This window comes from Dicentrarchus labrax, unplaced genomic scaffold (assembly GCF_905237075.1).
Source record: "Dicentrarchus labrax unplaced genomic scaffold, dlabrax2021, whole genome shotgun sequence".
Taxonomy (NCBI): domain Eukaryota; kingdom Metazoa; phylum Chordata; class Actinopteri; family Moronidae; genus Dicentrarchus; species Dicentrarchus labrax.
Window position 1 is genome coordinate 34102522 of NW_026136704.1, and position 20578 is coordinate 34123099.

Consider the following 20578-nt stretch of genomic DNA (forward strand, 5'->3'; position numbering starts at 1 on the left):
CCTCAGGGCGGTATATGGTAAGCTTATATATTAGTAAAATGGATAAACTTCCTCTCTTTACTGTTGCAGTTTGTGAGAAACAGAAGGCTGACCTGGTCTTCCTGATCGATCAGTCAGGCAGCATCAACTCAACGGACTACACCACCATGAAGACGTTCACGACAGAACTTTTGAGTAGCTTCAAAGTCAGCGAAGATTTAGTGCGCGTAGGACTCGCCCAGTTCAGCAGCACGTTTGAAAAAGAGTTCTACCTGAACCAGTTCTACACTGAGCAGGCGGTCACTCAGCACATCCTGGGTATGCGGCAGACCGGCGGAGGCACCAACATCGGACACGCCCTGGATAGCATCAGGGATTATTTTGAAGCGTCGCGGGGCAGTCGCAGATTGGCCGGGATCTCCCAGAATCTGGTGCTGATCACAGACGGTGAATCGCAAGACGATGTGGAGGATGCGGCCGACCGCCTCAAGGCTCTGGGGGTCGAGGTGTTTGCCATCGGCATCGGTGATGTTCACGATCTGCAGCTGCTGCAGATCACTGGCACCCCGGAGAAGCTGTTCACCGTGCAGAACTTTGGCAGTTTGGAAAAGATCAAGCAGAAGGTGGTTGACACAATCTGCAAATCCAAACCGCCTGTCCCACCCAATCCTTCAGGTGAGTCGACTTTACCTCTCCGTCTCCCCCCCCGTATTCCTCTGCGTTTATTAATGTTTTCCCTTTTCGCTCCAGACTGCGTCATCGACATCGCCATGGGATTCGATATTTCTCAAAGAACCAGAGCTTCCGGTGAGGTGCTGATCAGCGGCCACAACAAACTCCAGACCTTCCTTCCGGAGATCGTCCATTATGTTTCCTCAATACAAGGCCTGTGCTGCGTTGGCACCGAGCCCGTCCAGACCAAGATCGCCTTCCGACTGGTGAATGAGGGTGGGCGCACCCTGTACGACTTCAACTTTGAAGGCTACAGCGAAGACGTGGTGAAGAAAGTCATGTCCTTGAATCTGCCAGAGCCAACTTACTTCAACACCGCCCTGCTGAAATCCTTTGAGGAGAAGTTCAAGGGGTCAAACGCCGGCGTGAAGGTGATTCGTACACAAAAAATACTCTTTTTCATTTTATTTTGTTGATATCCCTGATACCCTTTGAGCTGGTTCAACTTAATAATGGAAGTTCACTTGCTGCCTTGCAAATGTAAGTTACCATGAAACTGCACTGATGTTGCAGCGGTTGGTGGTGCTTCAAAACGATGTGTTCCTCCACTTGATGAACATCTCGTTGTTCATTGTGTCAAATCTCCTCTGACTTCTGGTCTGGAGCCACAATTAAAGGCCGTTTTTGGGGCGTTTTGCGACCTCTGTAGTTTGTACTACTACTTTTATTATCTACAATAGATACAACTAAATCCCACACACTGGTCCTTTAATGAGCTGCCTGAACTACAGTGCATTTGTTCAAGTCAGAAGTAAATATATACACATAAATATAAACTACTAACCTCGTCCATCAGGTGGCGGTGATCTTCTCAGACGGACTCGATGAGGACGTGATGAAACTGGAGCACGAATCCGAGCTGCTGCGACAGTCTGGTAAAAACTGAGCATTTAGAACAGTTACATTTTTCCTATTTCATTATCATCTTTATCATCTTCTTTCTTGTGTTTATTGTCTGCAGGGGTCAGCGCACTGCTGACGGTGGCTCTGGAGGGAGCGAGGAACCCCGCCCAGCTGCAGATGGTCGAGTTCGGCCGAGGATTCGGCTACAAGCTTCCTCTCAGCATCGGCATGCAGAGCGTCGGCAGCACCATCCTCAAACAGATCGTAAGTCATTCACTGTAAAACCCAACAAGTTAGTTCAACTCAAACTGGGAGGAAATCACTTGTTTACATTTGTTAACTCATGAGAAAGCATGTGAAAAATATTTGATTTGATTTAGAACTAACTCAGTTATTGTTACGGTAAATTAAGTTAACTGGACTTAAAACTACAGTTCAGCATCGTCTTTATACACATTTATCAGGAAACTCTAAAATACCATAAGATATATAAGTACCTGAAAAAATACCTAAAGAATAGCTGTTGTTGCAGGACAGATACTGGAGGACAGTAAACTCATGGTTACTCTAAAACATGCTAACCTGCCAATCAGCCAGCTAGCAATGCATTTTATGTGTTTTAGCTGGATGTTTGTTACTGCAGGCGACTGTAATCGAGGATCCTTTGCTGTTTATCCATGTTGATACAGCACATAGTGTGACGGATGAGAAAGCTCATCTGCTCACCAAAGGGTTTCCTGTCCTGGCGTGTCCGTTTGCAGGAATGGAAACCAGAAAAAAGCCTCTGGGACGTGTTGGTAGAAGAAAATATGTAAATTACTTACCATGATAAAGAATAGCCATTGGCAAAGAAAATAAAGAACAGGAATCCAGTAAACTTTAGTGGTTTTAAGGCAGAGATTGTGACTGGAATTGTACTACGTGTGTCATGTATCTAGATTATTGTTTGATTAATGTTAGGCAAACTACATAGCTACAACACAGCTGTTAACTTGTGCTGTTAAAGTGTTTTTTTTATAAATAAGACTGATTAAAATAAATCAGTAAATGTTTATTTGTAATATTCTCTTTCTACAGGACACAGTGTCAGACAGGGAGTGCTGCAACGTCATGTGCAAATGTTCGGGACATGAAGGCATTCGTGGCTCTCGCGGCCCCCCGGGGTCGAAGGTGACTGCGATTCACACACCTTTTAAAACTTTTAAACATGATGTCAGGAATGTTTGGGAAAACTTGTCAGAAGCAATAAGAAGAAAGCCGGAGAACAAGCAGACACCTGCAACAGGCTTCAACTTCAGGGTTCAACTTTTAATTTAAAAGTAAACAAGGACATAATTCACTTTAACTACAGTTCTTCATGCGCTCCAGTGTTACTGTGCTGTTTCATAAACAACATGAAGAATGACAATCAGATCATTTACTGAAGTGAAAGTATCAATCAATCAATCAATCAACAGTGTCACAACACTTTATTATAAGGAAAAGTCATGCATTCAAAATCCGACTTAAATGCCGTTCAGAGTTCAGTTAATGTGTCCTCTACTGAGTCTTGAATATTTTTCTGTGATTTGCTGATTGTCCTGTTTGTTGTCTTGTTTGTTGTCCTGGTGGAAATGTTTTGGGTATCGAACGTGTGTTTGTTGTTGTGCTTAAATAAAGAGATAATGAACCTGTGGTGTGTTTCATAAACAGGGCGTGTCTGGACAGAAAGGTTACCCAGGGTTCCCCGGAGAGGAGGGCGTCGCTGTAAGTGCTCATTTATTTTAACATTTTCAGATCAGATGTGCAGAAACTAGAAAATAAAACTTTATAGTCTGCTGCTGCAGTTCCTTCAAAATAAAATACCACACGGACCAAAATAACCATTTTCTACAAAAACTACAAAACCAGCATCTTTTGATAAAAGTTAACCATTAACCAATAATTAGAACAACAGAACATATAATGGGAAGTTGTTTTAGTGGGACTATGTATAATTTGAGATATGCTCAACTTGCCATATGTATATTTTATTTGAATCGTTGAATGGATCCGATTAACTTTGTTTTGTATTAATGTGATTAAACCTGCAGTTCCTCTAACGGCCATTAGAGGCTGGCTCCAGCAGTGAGTCAGTTTTCATAAGGCCCCTTATTAAAACCTCCAACAGCAGAAATAAACATGTTTACAGCCTTTTAGTCTCAAGAGATAATTTCCCCGTTTTGTACAACTCACCTGTTTAAATTATATTAAGATTAAAGTTCTGCTAATTACGGACGTGGTCGCTCTGAGTGACAGGTGGGTGCTGTCACAGGTAACCACGCTTCATTCAGCTCCTCCTCTTTGTACATTTGTGAATAATGTTTGTGCAATCCATCTGACGGTCGGCTCGCCTTGTTCGTATGTTTCAGGGTGAGCGAGGCGGTCCTGGACCGAGTGGACCTCAGGGAGTCCAGGGTTGTCCTGGGATCAGAGGACTGAAGGTACAACACTGCTCATTATGTAAAGTACAAACAGAGTTAGAACAACTGTCTTTTTAATGTTTAATTAAAGATATTAACAGTGTAAAACAATGATCTATAAATCCAGGTGAACTCTGCTATAATACAATAATCAGACTTACATTTACAGCAGAGTGCTGTTATTATTGGATTGTTATTATTTTAATGTGAATATTAAAAGTTATAGAACTGTAATAAAAGTTATTATCTGTGAAATTACAGTAATTATTGCTGTTTACACTGATAACAACTGTATTTTGACAGTTTACCAATGCTTATACACTGATAAACAACATTTATTCATCGTTTCTGTTGTGAAAACTTCCAGAATTATACAAAATATCTGTCAGTTAACTTTTTACTTTTTACTGTTGTCACTTATTTTATATAATTTTAGAAACATATTAACAGTACTAAACCTGTAATTACTTTTGTAGTTTGGTCGAAGCAGCTGTTTCTGTGCGTCTTTAACCGGTGCTGTTTGTGTCTGCAGGGCAACCGCGGCCTCCGGGGGAACAGGGTGAGTGACTCAGACCCGCTGGAATGTGATTAAAGTCAATTAAACGAAAGGAAGTCATGTGACTGTGCTGTATGTAGCGAGGAATGCTTGGACAAACATTAAAGCATAGATAAATGAAGTCAAATGACCCCAGAGACCTGCTAACACTCGACTCTCCTCCAACGCTGCAGGGCGAGGACGGCGAGGACGGACTGGACGGAGTCAACGGAGAACAGGTACGAACTTCAGCAGCTAGCTACAACCCTCTTCACGGGAGATGGAAACAGAATAAGTTCTGACGTAGTGAACATTTAACTCCATAAAACATCCTTCCTCACGTTCATACATGAAACAAACACAAGCCTGTTGAAACTGGCGGCTTTGGCTCCCACCAGCCAACGTTAGCTAAGTCCATCTGGATCCAGTTTCACCCAAATCACTGATACAGTTGAGTGTTTGTACAGTAATCAGTGAGCTCCGCTAGCTGTTAGTAAGCTCTTTTGTATCTCTTGAACCAACTCCTAATATTCACACTCTCATTTTCTTTAGCAGAATTACTCAAACTGTGGTTAAAATGTGTGATAACTGTGGAGGGAAACAGCTCAGCCTCTTTGCAGTAGTTTGAGTAAAAGGTCGTGACCCCAAATAATGTCGTGAAATCTCAACACACGGACATGAATCACATATTTATTGTTTCAGCGTGACTTTATAAGAGCATCATTCATCTCTCACAAACGTCCATGAATCCACTTAGAAATCAGAGAGTAAAGATGCTCCTCATGACTGCAGAATTAGCATGTTTTTAAGTTTCCTTCAGTATCAGAGGAACTCAGTGAGAGTTGTCTGAACATCCACAAGTTCACTGCTAACAGAAAAAAGCCAACAGCTAACTACCCAATCCAATCCATTATACTTCCTGTTTGCACTGCAGAAGCATTTTTGTCCTGGTAAACAACAAACGGTGATGTTGAGATACAGTAAATCTCTATTTTTGATGCCATCGTGAAGGAAATGAGCGGGCGCGTTCAGGAAACGAGCTGATCGCAGCTGATTTTCAGCGTTCTGAGCTGTTTCTGGTTTCGTTTTTGCAGGGAGTGACTGGAAAAGACGGAGCTCGAGGAGAGCGAGGACACTCAGGAAACCCAGTAAAGAAAAAACCTTTTACACTTTCTCTTTATTCTCATTTTCTGCCATTTTTAAACACATTTGAACAAACATTATTACATTGTGCATTAAAATATGTGTAAAAAGAAACACATTTATAGTAAAGAGTATTTATAACACATAATCAACACTGATCACATACATTATTGATTATTGTTTGCTGTTTATTTGCCTTCTGAATGTGTTTGTGGACCGAAGTGTCTCTGTGGAATTCAGCCGTCACATTAAGATGACGGAGTGAAGCTCGGAGGCGTTGACCTCTGACCTCCGGCTGGTTGACTGATGGGTTGAACTGTCGTCCTCAGGGTATCCCGGGTATCAGAGGGGAGGCGGGGCTGAAAGGACAGCGAGGACTGAGAGGAGATCCAGTGAGTCCATTTTAGATCTATGTTTATATGCAGTATTTATTATTATTGTATTGATCTGTGATTGAACGTTCACTTTTAGACCATATTTCACCGGTTTTAAGTTTTCATCCTCTACAATGTGCAGAATATTGTCACTTTGGAGCCAAAAACGACGTCCAAACCATCGTCTCCTCATCAGTGAACCCCCATGAAACAGGAATACCAGGGCTGTTTGCAGCAGGCAGTAGGGAGGGTCGTGGATATTGATTGGTGTTTACAACAGCCAATAGCCAATAGCAATGTAGCTATAAAGTAGGTCTTTGTACAGTACTCAGTGAGGCCATAGATATCTGTAACACATCTGCCCTCAGAAACACTGTAAATCCTTCATTAGTTCCTTCCTTTGACTCGAGTGGAAAACAGATTCTTATCACTTATTTATTTATTTATTAAAACTCAGTTATGTGTTTTAGTTTTTGTCCCTGTTTTCACTCAGTTTAAAGACTTTTATCTGCTGATGGAGTCGTTGGAGTCTTAAAGATACAGTGTGTGTTTCACAGGTTCCCAACCTCCACTAGGGGTCGCCAGAGCTTCACAGGGGGTCGCAAGGCTTTCTTGATTTAGAGAGGTGTGAGAAAACTGTAAAGAGATATACACAGAGGGCCGATAACTCTGCACTTTATTCATTTCTGTGAAGAAAATGTGTTCTAACTGAATATAATACGTTACTGTCCCTTATGGAGGAAGGCTGCTGATAAAAGCACTGAAAGAGTTTCTGTTTTTCTTCATTCATGAGGGTTTTCAGGGATTTGTACTTCACAGAGAATTTAATATTTGTCGGATTTATTATGAGCTGAAGGGAACAGGAAGGAAGCACGCCCGTCAAAGTAAAGCTCCAAATGTCAAAGTCTGAAAATCCCTCAAAGAAACACAAATCTCTCTTCTTATGTTTCCAACTGCAGAACAAGGAATTACATTTGTAATTTTAACTCATAATTCATTTCATTTTAAATATGGATCGTTGTATATTTTCTCTTTTATTGTTCGATTGCAGCCAGAAGTGACTGAAGGAGTTTTCTTCATTATTTGGCAAAGAGAAGTTTTATAAAGAAGTTTTGGGCTGATTTATAATAATAACGATTGATATAGTATTTACACATCAATCTTTGGTATTCAAACTGGTTAATAAATTATAATTATAGACAGAAACCTCAGTGTTGTTGTTCTACAAGTTTGGAGGTAAAAAAGTTGGGATAGACTAATTATTGTTTATTTATTCAGCATTTTTCCTTTTATGCTACAAGCTAGAAAGCTAACGTGCTGGGTAGCAGTAATAAAGTTATATTTTGTATTAAAAATATCTAAAGTTATTAATAAATGTAGTGGAGTGGAAGTATAAAATTACACTCCTACTAATGTATATTGGTTTATCCTTTATCCTTCATTACTAATAATCAATATCTGTATCGGACCTGAATCATATCTGTCGCCAAGGTTTGTCACCAAGAAGCCTCCGTATGTTCAAACCCAGCGTCCCTGCGGTCACAGAAGGTCTTCAGTAAATGTTTTCACTGTCAGTAAATCTAATATCAGCTGTTAGAAAGTGATACGGTCAAACACAGCTGGAGCACAGCTGGACACCAAACACTGAGTTTACGCCGTCGGACTGTCTGAGTTATACGACTGTGTGTTTGTGTTTCGTCTGACAGGGTGAATCAGGAGCCGATAACACCGTCCCCGGAGCCAAAGGAGACCCCGGGAACCCGGGTCTACCGGTGAGGAGGACCGGACTGGTTTCTGTTTCTGTTGAATCTTTTGAGCTTCAGATTCATTTTCATTTCATTAACAACAAACAAACAAATGTATCAAACTGCGAAAAAGTCTGAAGTTAACAAATGATTTTAGTCTCTAATTTATCTTATTCTGTCAGAATGAATCAGATTTTAAATCATTCTAAAATACGTACATATACACAAACTTTGTATATAAATATCCACAGTAGGCCGATATCTCAACATTTCATTCATTTCTATGACGAAAACTTAATAAAAACTGTTATTTTTAAGTTTTGTAAAGTAGTTTGAGTAATTGTAAGTAAAACTGAAAAAAACTAGTAAAAAGTATTAATAAAGAATTTTTTTAACTCACAAAATTGAGTTTGTGTAACTTAAAATGTTCGATGTGAACAGTTTTTAAACAAAATAATGTATCACATTGAATTAAATAAACTCTGAGCTGAACACAAACTGCATCAGAACAACGGAAAGAAAACCTCTGAACTGAGCCTGTGAAGTCTGTATGATTGTTAAAAGTAAAAATAAACCATTACACAGAGGATTGTATACAAAGTTACTAAAAATATCAGAAAAAGTCAAATTCACAGGAAATAAAATTAGAAAAATGCAAAAACCAAATGTATTTGTGTAATATAGTATTATTAGTCAGCTGACTCGGTGCTAGAAAAGGTTGAGAACCTCTGACTTTAACGCTGTTTGAATCCACAGGGTACACCTGGACAGGACGGGCGGCCAGGTGAGAGTGGAATCGTTGGAAACTCGGTAAGATTGAACTGTTTCCCATCTGTATGTCGTCATTATAAAATATATATTTTACAACTTGCATTATTAACAGTGTCTTAATAAGCTAAAAGCTTCGACTTTGCAGGTTATAAAAACTCAGTCAGGCTTTAGTTAGTTAACGTTAATTCACGTAATCACGTTATCGCATCGCTTTAATTTTCTCTACGGACGAGCTTGTTTTTTTAGAGCTGTTATCATGAGATCACAAGTTGTGTTGTGATGTTGAAAAGACAACCACATTGTGAAGACGGTTAAAATATAAGAGACAAATATATAAAGTCACATATTAAGATAACGTTAGCTAACGTTACGCTACGAGCCAGGGTAGCAGATTTATATTTTGTATTAATAATAATAACTGAAGTTATTAAATAAAAGTATAAAGTAGCATAAAATGGAACTACTCAAGTATTTAAAATAACACTAACTAACTAACTAACTAATCTGTTTTAATTGTTAGCCAGCACGGTACATCTAATAGCTAAACAAAACTAGCTAATGTGCTAGCTAACAATTTGATGTAGATTAGCTAGTTAGTTAGCAAGTGTTTTGTTAACTTAAGATGTCTTTTATCTTTTAACCATCCTCAAAACATGGTTGTCTTTTTTAGCCTAGCACGTAGCATATCTGAGTCAACTGTGATTGGAGCACAAGGCAAAAAGAGGCGGGACTTATGAAGGGTCAATGAAAGCCTGTTTCTTATCTGTGTACACATTTTACTGACTTCTTTTAGCCCACCTCCAGTTGTTTTGTGTTTTTATCTACAGCAGAAATAATGTTTAACTCTTCTTGTTGTTTCTGTGCTGTTCAGGGTCCGGATGGAAGAAGAGGGTCACTCGGTGAGAAGGTAGGAGAGGAAGTCAAACGACACTCTGGTTCTGGTTTTAAACGCCTGCAAACGCCGTCTTTAAACTGTGTGTGTGTGTGTGTGTGTGTGTGTGTGTGTGTTCCTGCAGGGTGCACCTGGACCGCCTGGAGATCCAGGACTCACAGGGAGCCAAGGTGCTTCAGGTACACAGGTGAGATACGTGAGGACGAGTTTAGCTCACTACAAACTTCATACTGGAGTTACAGAAAGTTTATATCAATCCGTGTTGTCTCTGCAGGGTGCCAGAGGGGTCAGAGGTCAACCGGGACCGAGAGGAATCCCTGGTCTTCCTGGACCTCAGGTCTGTACGTCACCAGTCCAGTAACTCGCCTGACCCCAAACCGTTAGTGTGTCTATGCATCATCAGAACTCGGATATACAAACGTACTGATGCAGAGCTCTGGTACTGGACTCTGAGATCCAGAGCTCTGGTTCTGGACTCTGAGATCCAGAGCTCTGGTTCTGGACTCTGAGATCCAGAGCTCTGGTTCTGGACTCTGAGATCCAGAGCTCTGGTACTGGACTCTGAGATCCAGAGCTCTGGTTCCGGACTCTGAGATCCAGAGCTCTGGTTCTGGACTCTGATCCAGCTGCGTTGCTGAGTGAGTCTCACTGTTTACTACATGGCCAGTAACACATGAACAATGCAGCTCTGCAGCCCGGTTCCCACGGGGTTCCATGGAAGTCACAATAAACCATAATTCCAGCTCAAAAATCAGCCACTAAAAGTCTGTAAAACTCACTTTATTGAGCTGAATTTAAGAATTTGATCCTTAATCTGAGATAATAATTAACCAATAAACACAGTTTCTTCAATCTGCATTAAAATCTGACTTTTTGTTAAATGAACCAGAAATATTCTTATTTTTATCTTTTTTTATTTAAACAATAAAAAACTAAACAGCTGCTTTATTTCCAACACTGGGACCAGACGAGTGTGAGTGCTTTTACTCTGAAAATAAGGACAATAATCTGGTTCCTCTGCTGGGATATTATGCAACCAGTGTTGTTACTGGTTAAATTGAGCTCCATATCAGCTGTAATAGCTTATTAAGACAAAGTTAGAGATATTTGTTGTTTGTATATTTACAATAATTATTTTTTTTTAGATAAAAATAAAGAAACAAGGTTTTTTTTTTTTTTACCTCCCTGAGATTCCTTGTTTGTCCCTAAAAGGCCGACCTGTAATAAACCTGCATCATTAAACCCGGAGGAATCAAACCGAGGTTAAATGTGTTAATACTAAACCTACCGGTAACTTATATGGCTGTTTGTGAGCAGGTGCTGTTCTGTGTTGTCAAGAAAAAACTCCTGAAGTGATTTCTTGAAACGAGTGGGAACCGTGAGGAGCTTCTTTTAGATCGTCAGCGGTTGTAAAAAAGCTCCACAGATTCATCCTGAAGATTCGGATTAACGAGTTACTGTGGTTGTCATATTTGACGCCTTAATCACCGCGAGTCACAAATCGTGCCGACTGACAGATGACGCCTCGCCTGGTTTCTGGTTCCAGTTAGGAGGCAGCCACGTTCCCTCGCAGTTCTTACGGTTTACTTCAGGGTGTCGGCTCGGGTTCAGAGGGAACCTGTATGAAGCCGTGTTGTTGGATGTTGTTCAGAATATTCGTCGTACAGGTTCTGATTGTTGCTGTTTCAGTCCCATCAATGTGTTTTATAGATCTGACCTCAAATTATCTTTATTTATGAGCGCTACATGGAGGTCGTTAAATTAAATGACCACAAATCAGCACCAGAAACAACTTCTCAGAGTGGATTCGTCCCAAAAGACTCATCTGGGGAATGGGGAGTGTCACCAGGCAGATTAATAGTATAACGTCTTCTGTAATCCTGATTCATCTGTTCTGAGTTATTAGAAATAAAAGGCTGTCGCAGCACCAGAACGCTCAGTGGATTACTTTGACTTCCTTCAGTTCCTCTCTGATCAATTATCTCATAATAAACTGAACCGCCGTCACAAATAAACGCAAACACACATGAAACTGAAAATGGCTACCACAATCAATTTTGGTGATGCATTCGAGGACACTCTGTTGGTTTCAGCTCTGCTCTGACTCTGTTGGTTTTCCTGCAGGGTGGACCGGGACCAGGTGGAAACCCGGGATTAGCCGGACGCCGCGGAGCCAACGGACAGAAGGTGAGTGACATTATTTCCTCTCACTGCCTCATCAGATCGATGAGAGTTAGTTAGCATTAACCTGACGTCACAAGATTTAAAGTCCACATGAAACAGGAATCAGAGAGCTGTTTGCTTCCACGTGTGTTACATCCACCGAGTCCAGCAGTTACACATACAGTACATTAGCAGCTAGCGGAGGACGTCAGAGGGAAAACCAGACAATATTCTCTCCATAAAATATGATCCAGTTTCACCCAAATCACTGATAAAGTTGTGTTTGTACAGTGATATCAACAAATAAAACAGAAAGCATTACACTGTGTACTGACCCATGCTAGAAGAATTAATAACAAGGACTCGCTGAGACCCAGTGGGTTGTTATATTTTCATACAGTAAGTAGCAGTGTCTTGTGATAAGGGAAATAAAAACAAACTGTTGTTGTTGAAGGGCCAACCAGGAGATCCGGGAGATAAAGGTGTTCGAGGATCGCAGGGACCAGGAGGGATGCCGGTACGTAGACCGAACGTCTGCTGTGGTTGTGTTTGTATCCTGTGGAATATAAAGTGAAACTGTCTCTGCTTCAGGGTCAGGATGGAAAGGACGGTTACGGACCTGCAGGACCTAAAGGTGCCAAGGTAGAGGAGACCTCCACGGTTAAATTAACTGAATATTTGTACATTACTGGACACGTTACGTTAGATAACTGCTCTATCCGTCTCGTTACAGGGAGATCCTGGTTTCCCTGGTTACCCCGGTCTAACGGTGAGTCCATCTGTTCCCAACATTATCAGGGGCCAAATAAAGCTGTACGCTGACCCGGCTGGGCTCAGTTTAGGCTGATTATCTCCTGGAAAGCTTCATATTTGAACATTTAACACAGAAAAACAGCAGAGTTCACTTCAACAGCAGAAGCAACTAAACAAAGGAAGGGAAAAGATAAATACTGTCTGTATTCACTGATTATGTCTCATCGCTTCCTGCAGTGGTTCACATTAACCGCTGCTGACATCGGGATTTTTACTTACTTACTGTTGTTTCTTTGAGTGTCATAAAATGATTCATATCCCTAAAATCTGTTCAACCTCAGATAAAAGGTTATAAAAACTAGAATACTTGAAAAAGGTTCTTGAACTGAGTCATAAATAATTGACTTGTTTTTCATCAGATTTTTAAAAATAAAAACAACAACAAAAAAAACAGTTTCTAAAAGACAAAACATGAACAAAATATTTCTACAGAAGTTATTTGAATATGTTTTGGCTGCTCCTCTTTTCCTTACTTCGCATCAAGTATGTGTCTCTTAAATAAGATTTATACCACATGCAAAACACTGAAGAGGATTAGTGTCTGAAGGGAAGACTCAGAGGTCAATGGATTAATGCCAGGTTTTCCAACGCCTAGCGTTAGCCTAACTTTGGAGCGTTATTTAGCCTCTTCGGTTGCCAGTGCCACCCCCTCTGGTCACGCCCTCTGCTCCTCCGGGGTGGCGAGGAGGCGTTTTAGGCTGCATTAGACGTGTTTACAGTCCGATGAATTACTAATGACTGCTGATGTTGTGAGGTGAGAGAGTGCGCTGAAACAACCTGCTTTTATTTATCCTCTCACTCGTTGGTCTGGTGGGGAGAGCTTAAAGTCCGAGTGTGTTTGGATATTTGAAGATAATCCAGAGCTAAAGTCTGAGAAACAGGAAGCCCGTTGAAGTGGTGCATTCGCTGTGTGATAGAGATTGTGTGTTTGTTGTTCAGGGTGAGAACGGCCAGCAGGGACCCAAAGGATACCCAGGACGTAAAGGGAACCCGGGTCGAGGCGTGAGTCAAAACTTTTATTTATTTTTGACTTCATTTGTTTTATTTGCTTCATCGCTGACTTTTGTTTCCGGTCTGACTGATTCAGGGAAACTCAGGCGTGTCGGGAGAGTCGGGAGTAAATGGAGAGCCGGGAAATCCAGGACACAGGGTGAGTATCAAGCAGTCCAGACCACCTTAACTCTGCATACCACCTTAAAGCTCCAGTGTGACAAACCAATCACCGGCTCTAGATTGGGACGTAGTTTCTCCTACGCACTCGAGAAGCTATTTAACCAACCCTTCTTAAGCCCCGCCCCTTTTTGGTAGACTTTCTCCTTTGCTGTATTTAGATACTTAACTTTTTGCTAACATTAGCTAACTTGAGATGTGACTATATATATCTTCAGAATGTAGTTGTCTTTTCAATATAGATTAGCATAGCCTGTAGCCGAAGGACCAAGTGACCCAAGGCGTTTTCAACTGGTATTGGAGCACAGAGCAAAAAGGGGCGGGGCTTAGGAAGAGTCAATCGGTTGCAATCTGCAACTTCACGGCAAGAGGCCACAATATCCTGCACACTGGTCCTTTAACAGACAGTCCGGCATATTAAACCTTCAAATTCAACATACCACCTTAACTCTAGAGCTTTTGGTCGGTCACTATTGTTTGACATTTTATAAAATAAATGATTAATATCTTATGATACATCTTTATGTTTCATGTTAACTCTGTCTACGTTCCACCTTAAGAAAATAAAAACATCTGTTTATGAACACCATGAGCAGTTAAAAAAGCTTTAATAAGGGTTAATAATGCCTCCTCCTCCTCCTCTCCTTCTTCTTCCCAGGGTCCCAGAGGTCCTCCTGGAAGCATGAACATGACAGTAAGTCCACCTTAAGATTCACCTAACCTGCCAACGTTAAGGGCAATATTAAATCTTCTCGGTGTTCATTGGTTGTTTTCCGTTCTGTCAGGAGTGCCAGCTGATCAATTACATCCGAGACAACTGTGGTAAGAAGCTGTTCACACTTCACAAGGTTCTGACCTTATTCACTGTTTCTACGACTCTAAAGGATGTTTTCTTTCCTCCACACAGCCTGTGCCATCGGTACGTATCTTCATCCTTACAATCACATCAGTACGGTGAGTACGGTGAGTACGCAGTGTGCCGCTCAGATAACCAGCCAGGACCGGGGGAGGCTGCGGGTGAATGCCAACTATCTCTTCTGTTGGAGTTTATTGGAAATAATCCCGAAATCTGTGAGTCCTGCATTCTGATTGGCTGCTGGGGGTCCATTAATTCCTGATGTAGGAGACCTACTGAGCAGTTCCAGTGAAACTGTCTGTTCACCGTTTTAAATCAATGTGCTGAAATAAACTGAATGAAAACAGGCTGATAGCTGCTGGTTGTTGTTAAACGTCAAATTATACTATTGCTGTTCGACTATTAGCAGTTTTATTGACTGAATGTTGCTAGCGTAACATTAGCTCTCTGTCTGTAGCTCTCACTCTCTCCTTCCTTCTTCTTTGCTCTATTTTACTCTTCTTTGTTGGTTTTCAGATAAATCGGAGTGCCCGGCGTATCCCACCGAGCTGGTGTTCGGTCTGGACATGTCCGAGGATGTGACCCCGGCAGCCTTCGAGAGGCAACGCTCCGCCCTCCTCTCCCTGCTGGACGACATCACCATCGCCGAGAGCAACTGCCCGACGGGCGCCCGGGTTGCCGTGGTGGGATACAGCGCCCACACCAAATACCTGATCCGCTTCCAGGACTACCGCCGCAAGACGCAGCTGATCGAATCTGTGAGGAACATCGCCCTGGAGAGGACCTCCAACCGACGCCAACTTGGAGCCGCCATGCGCTTCGTGGGTCAGAACGTCTTCAAACGCGTCCGATCGGGAATGATGATGAGGAAGGTGGCTGTCTTCCTCTCTAACGGGCCCACGCAGGATGTTAACGACATTGTCACCGCCCTAATGGAGTACCGCGGCCTCAACATCGTCCCAGCAGTCATCTCTCTGAGGAACGCTCCTGCTATTGGTCGAGTGATGGAGGTAGGTTTGATGATTGTTTTGGTAACATTAGCTAACTTAAGATGTGGGTATGTACATGAGGATGAACACAATCTGAAGTCTCCTTTTGATTCAGTAAGTTTAACAAACGACGCTTTGCTGCGGTGCTCATCATCCGGTGAACATCTGGATCGGGGTGCATTCAGGTAAAAGTAAACACGGCTCTTCAGGCTTCATCGCGAAGGATTATAGTCATTAATGCTTCAACAAACAGTCTCAGTGTTCGCTCGTCCACACCGAACATCTGAGTTCAGCTCCCTTTCCTGCCAAGAACGAGGTTTTCTTGTTTGGCTCCAAAACACAGGACTTCATTCCAGCTCCCTTCCTACTGCGTCTCCCTTTTTGGTTACATCCAGCAGCTGCTGCCAGACGTTTGTCTTCAGCCTGAAACCTGAGAACGAAGCCTCGCCTGCACGGCTGCAGGAAGATGGAGATTGATGTGATGTGGTTGTAGTTTTCTTTAATCTTGTGGCTCCATCGCAGCTCTCAGATCAACGATTAATGATCAACGATTAATGATCAATGATTAATGATCAATGATATTAATGCTGATGTTTCTCCTCAGGCTGACGACTCAGGAAACTCCATCTTTACGGTGCTGGGGAGGGACACGGCTGCTGACCTGAGGAAGGTGAAGAACTGTGCAATCTGTTACGGTAAGTTCCCGACCTCCACAAGGGGTCGCCAAAAGCTTCACAAGGACTTCTTGATTTCAAGAGTTGTAAGACAACCAAAAAAAAAATATACATACATAAGAACTTTTTATTGCTCTGACATGTTAGCAAATGTTAGCATGCCTTGCTAACTGCAATATTATCTACAGCAGCAACCAACCATTACTTCCTAGGCTAAGATTTAGCATATTATGAGCTAACTTCATTAGTTTACATTCGTTCAGGACCCACTGTGAGGGAGCGGGCTGTCAGAGTTAAAGTAACGTTAGCTTAGCTACAGTTAGCTAGTTGGATGCCCCTGCCTCACTTTGTTGGACTCTGTTGGACTCTGTGTTGGACTCTGTGTTGTGGACTCTGTTGTGGACTCTGTGTTGTGGACTCTGTGTTGTGGACTCTGTTGTGGACTCTGTGTTGGACTCTGTGTTGTGGACTCTGTGTTGTGGACTCTGTGTTGGACTCTGTGTTGGACTCTGTGTTGTGGACTCTGTGTTATGGACTCTGTGTTGGACTCTGTGTTGTGGACTCTGTGTTGGACTCTGTGTTGTGGACTCTGTGTTGGACTCTGTGTTGTGGACTCTGTTTTGTGGACTCTGTTGTGGACTCTGTGTTGGACTCTGTGTTGTGGACTCTGTGTTGGACTCTGTGTTGTGGACTCTGTGTTGGACTCTGTGTTGTGGACTCTGTTTTGTGGACTCTGTGTTGTGGACTCTGTGTTGGACTCTGTGTTGTGGACTCTGTGTTGTGGACTCTGTGTTGTAGACTCTGTGTGGACTCTGTGTTGGACTCTGTGTTGGACTCTGTGTTGGACTCTGTGTTGATGTGGACTCTGTGTTAGACTCTGTGTTGGACTCTGTGTTGTGGACTCTGTGTTGTGGACTCTGTGTTGGACTCTGTGTTGTGGACTCTGTGTTGGACTCTGTGTTGGACTCTGTGTTGTGGACTCTGTGTTGGACTCTGTGTTGTGGACTCTGTTGTCTCTGTGTTAGACTCTGTGTTGTGGACTCTGTGTTGTGGACTCTGTGTTGGACTCTGTGTTTGTGGACTCTGTGTTGGGACTCTGTGTTGTGGACTCTGTGTTGGACTCTGTGTTGTGGACTCTGTGTTGTGGACTCTGTTTTGTGGACTCTGTGTTGGACTCTGTGTTGTGGACTCTGTGTTGGACTCTGTGTTGGACTCTGTGTTGTGGACTCTGTGTTGGACTCTGTGTTGTGGACTCTGTGTTGTGGACTCTGTGTTGGACTCTGTGTTGTGGACTCTGTGTTGGACTCTGTGTTGTGGACTCTGTGTTGTGACTCTGTGTTGGACTCTGTGTTGTGGACTCTGTGTTGTGGACTCTGTGTTGGACTCTGTGTTGTGGACTCTGTGTTGTGGACTCTGTGTTGTGGACTCTGTGTTGTGGACTCTGTGTTGTGGACTCTGTGTTGTGGACTCTGTGTTGTGGACTCTGTGTTGTGGACTCTGTGTTGGACTCTGTGTTGTGGACTCTGTGTTGGACTCTGTGTTGTGGACTCTGTGTTGGACTCTGTGTTGTGGACTCTGTGTCCAGCAGCAGAGGAACAAAGCTCCACTACAACCTGTTCACTCTCTGCTCACACACTGAAAGTGCTTCACAATCTCACATATTGAACCTTTAACCAGAACTGATTCTTGTGTCTTCAGATCCCTGCAAACGTTTGGAGCAGTGCAGCTTCATCCAGGAACCGGTTCAGCCTCAGGAGGTCGACTTGGACCTGGTCATGGTGGTGGACAGCTCCAGGGAGGTGCAGGCTGATGAGTACTCCGGTGCTCAGCAGCTGTTGGGTTCTGTGGTGGAGCAGTTGGCTGTGAGCCCGCAGCCCCGCAGGCCCGGCAAACAGGCCCGGGTGGCTGTAGTCCAGCAGAGCGGTACCCAGGCTGTTAAGGTGGAGTTCGGCCTGCAGACCTACCAAAACCACAACCTGATGAAGAGGCACCTGATCCAGAACATGCGTCAGCAGGGCGGCTCCTCTGCGCTGGGACATACGCTAGAGTTCACCCTGGATATGCTCCTGAAGGCCAGCCAGCCCCGGAGGAGGAGGGCAGTGCTGACCGTGGTGGGAACCCAGACGGCTTACCAAGACCGAGCCAGGCTGCACTACATCTCCCAGAAGGCCAAGTGTGAGGGGGTGGCGCTGTTTGTGGTGACAGTCGGCGAGCGCTACAACCGGACCCAGGTGGAGGAGCTGGCCAGTCCACCTGTACAGCAGCACCTGATCCACATCAGCAATCTGAAGGCTGACGAGCAGGGCTACGCCCAACGCTTCTTCAGGGTCTTCCTCACCACCCTCAACAGTGAGTTCTCCTCTTCATCCTCTTCATCCTCTTCATCCCCTTCATCCCCGCATATCGTCAATTTAATTCAAGTTTATACTTTTCAGAAGGAAATGTGTATTTTTTTACATTTATTTGACAGTTAAATGTTAAATATAAACATTTCACTGAGGGATATAAAATAATAAAAGTTATAAGAAAACAAACTTAAAGTGTAAATTCTGCTAACGGGATGTAACAGTGACCCGAGTACCGCTGCCGGTAGTCAGAGCTAACAGTGCTAACAGTGCTAACAGAGCTAACAGTGCTAACAGAGCTAACACAGCTAACAGAGCTAACAGTGCTAACACAGCTAACAGAGCTAACAGTGCTAACACAGCTAACAGAGCTAACAGTGCTAACAGAGCTAACATAGCTAACAGAGCTAACAGTGCTAACACAGCTAACAGTGCTAACACAGCTAACAGGGCTAACACAGCTAACAGTGCTAACAGAGCTAACAGTGCTAACACAGCTAACGGTGCTAACAGTGCTAACACAGCTTAACGTTAGCTTTAGCTTTACTTTATGTATCAGATGTAACTAGCTAGTTAACGATTGATGTACATTAGCTAGCTCGTTAGCTAGCGTACACAGTAAATGTGGTTGTCTTTCCAACATAGATTAGCCTAGCATAACATATCTACGTACAGGAAAGGCTTGCTCCACTGTGATTGGAGCACAGCGGAAAGGGGGCGGAGCTTACAAGCAATAGGGGGCGGAGCTTATCCTGTATAATTCTGATACTTGACTCGATTTAATCAATAACACAATTACATTGTTTTGGGGTTAAATAACTCTTCTTTTATTTATAGATAAAATAAAAGTATAAACGCACAATTTATACGAAATATAAAACAATTCAAGAGTTCAAAAGAGAGTTGATGTTTACACACAGCTCAAAGCTTTCACTCAGTAATAAAATACTGTGTCCTGTTTATTCCAGAGGGAATTAACTCGTATCCTTCTCCCGCTTTAAAACGGACGTGTGACCAGCTGACAGACGATGGAGGACAAACATTCATACCCAGGTAACTGGTTTCTGTCTATCTGTGTGTGAGGCAGACGAACTGAAGTCACTTCACAGACATGTTATTGACCTAACTGTTGTTGGAAGCTGGTTCCAGATCTGTTGGAAGCGCCACTCTTACGTTGTACATTATCTTATTAACCTTATCCACCACTGCTGCCAGTTCATGTGCACTGTTATTGTTAATGAGTGAGTCTGTGTCGCTGTGTGGGGGCCAGTCGGGGGTCGGTGGACGTGAAGGAGGACTTCAGGGAGGAAGAGGAGGAGGAGGAGGAGGAGGAGGAGGAGGAGAGGTTTGAGGAGCAGACGGGAGGACAGACTCAGACCGGCCAGCTGGACATCATCGAAACTCTGACCAGAGGAGACGGCCAGAGATTTGTCTCAGGAGTGGACGGTAGCACGCACACACACACACACACGCGCACACACACACACACACACACACACACACACACACACACACACACACGCACACACACACACACACACACACACACAGCAGATAAAATGAAGCTAAAAACAAACTTACTGCACTAAAATGGACTAATTAATAAATAAAAGGCTCCAGTATATAATATTTCCTCATTAAACAGAGTGAGCCAATTCTTTATGTAGGTGATCCGATCAATAATCTATAATCATTAAACAGTGCATTAACTCTGTGTTCTGTATGGAGTTGAGTTGAGTTCTTATATTTTGTTAAATGTTTCCAACAATGTTCAATACGTAGATTTCCATCAGCAGTGACTACAACTCCCATGATCCCACAGAATAAAATCGCTCTTCACCAGACTCCAGAGACAAAAACGCTAATTTTACCTCCTAACATCTCAAAATAGTTCTAATCTCTAATCTCATATATAAATAACCTTTAAGGTAGCATGTATCCTCCCGTGTCTCCAGGGGGCGCTGTGTGAACGCTGATAAATGGCCTCAAGTGATGTCACCTGAGTCACCACTGGCTAAAGACTACGAGTTTGAAAAAGATAAAAATCTGAGAGTTAGACAGAAGCGCTCCACCCGGCTACGTTAGCCACAGCTAGCATAACACCCAGCTATCA

At 42.9% G+C, this 20578-nt stretch overlaps 1 protein-coding gene across 3 annotated transcripts in view; it reads left to right on the plus strand.

The window, feature by feature from the left end:
• Window positions 1–20578, plus strand: part of LOC127362922 (collagen alpha-6(VI) chain) — a 54246-nt gene that overhangs the window by 29989 nt on the left and 3679 nt on the right. For all 3 annotated transcript variants that reach the window (XM_051399226.1, XM_051399227.1, XM_051399228.1), the window contains 30 exons: window positions 70–654; window positions 730–1082; window positions 1508–1586; window positions 1673–1818; window positions 2632–2724; window positions 3247–3300; window positions 3945–4016; window positions 4528–4554; window positions 4725–4769; window positions 5625–5678; window positions 6003–6065; window positions 7754–7819; window positions 8549–8602; window positions 9435–9470; window positions 9580–9642; window positions 9730–9792; window positions 11580–11642; window positions 12073–12135; window positions 12210–12260; window positions 12352–12387; window positions 13371–13433; window positions 13519–13581; window positions 14260–14295; window positions 14387–14423; window positions 14509–14520; window positions 14974–15467; window positions 16051–16141; window positions 17819–18469; window positions 19434–19518; window positions 19736–19911. In XM_051399226.1, the coding sequence (XP_051255186.1) occupies window positions 70–654; window positions 730–1082; window positions 1508–1586; window positions 1673–1818; window positions 2632–2724; window positions 3247–3300; window positions 3945–4016; window positions 4528–4554; window positions 4725–4769; window positions 5625–5678; window positions 6003–6065; window positions 7754–7819; window positions 8549–8602; window positions 9435–9470; window positions 9580–9642; window positions 9730–9792; window positions 11580–11642; window positions 12073–12135; window positions 12210–12260; window positions 12352–12387; window positions 13371–13433; window positions 13519–13581; window positions 14260–14295; window positions 14387–14423; window positions 14509–14520; window positions 14974–15467; window positions 16051–16141; window positions 17819–18469; window positions 19434–19518; window positions 19736–19911 (3774 nt within the window). The remainder of the gene's footprint in view (window positions 1–69; window positions 655–729; window positions 1083–1507; window positions 1587–1672; window positions 1819–2631; window positions 2725–3246; window positions 3301–3944; window positions 4017–4527; window positions 4555–4724; window positions 4770–5624; window positions 5679–6002; window positions 6066–7753; window positions 7820–8548; window positions 8603–9434; window positions 9471–9579; window positions 9643–9729; window positions 9793–11579; window positions 11643–12072; window positions 12136–12209; window positions 12261–12351; window positions 12388–13370; window positions 13434–13518; window positions 13582–14259; window positions 14296–14386; window positions 14424–14508; window positions 14521–14973; window positions 15468–16050; window positions 16142–17818; window positions 18470–19433; window positions 19519–19735; window positions 19912–20578) is intronic.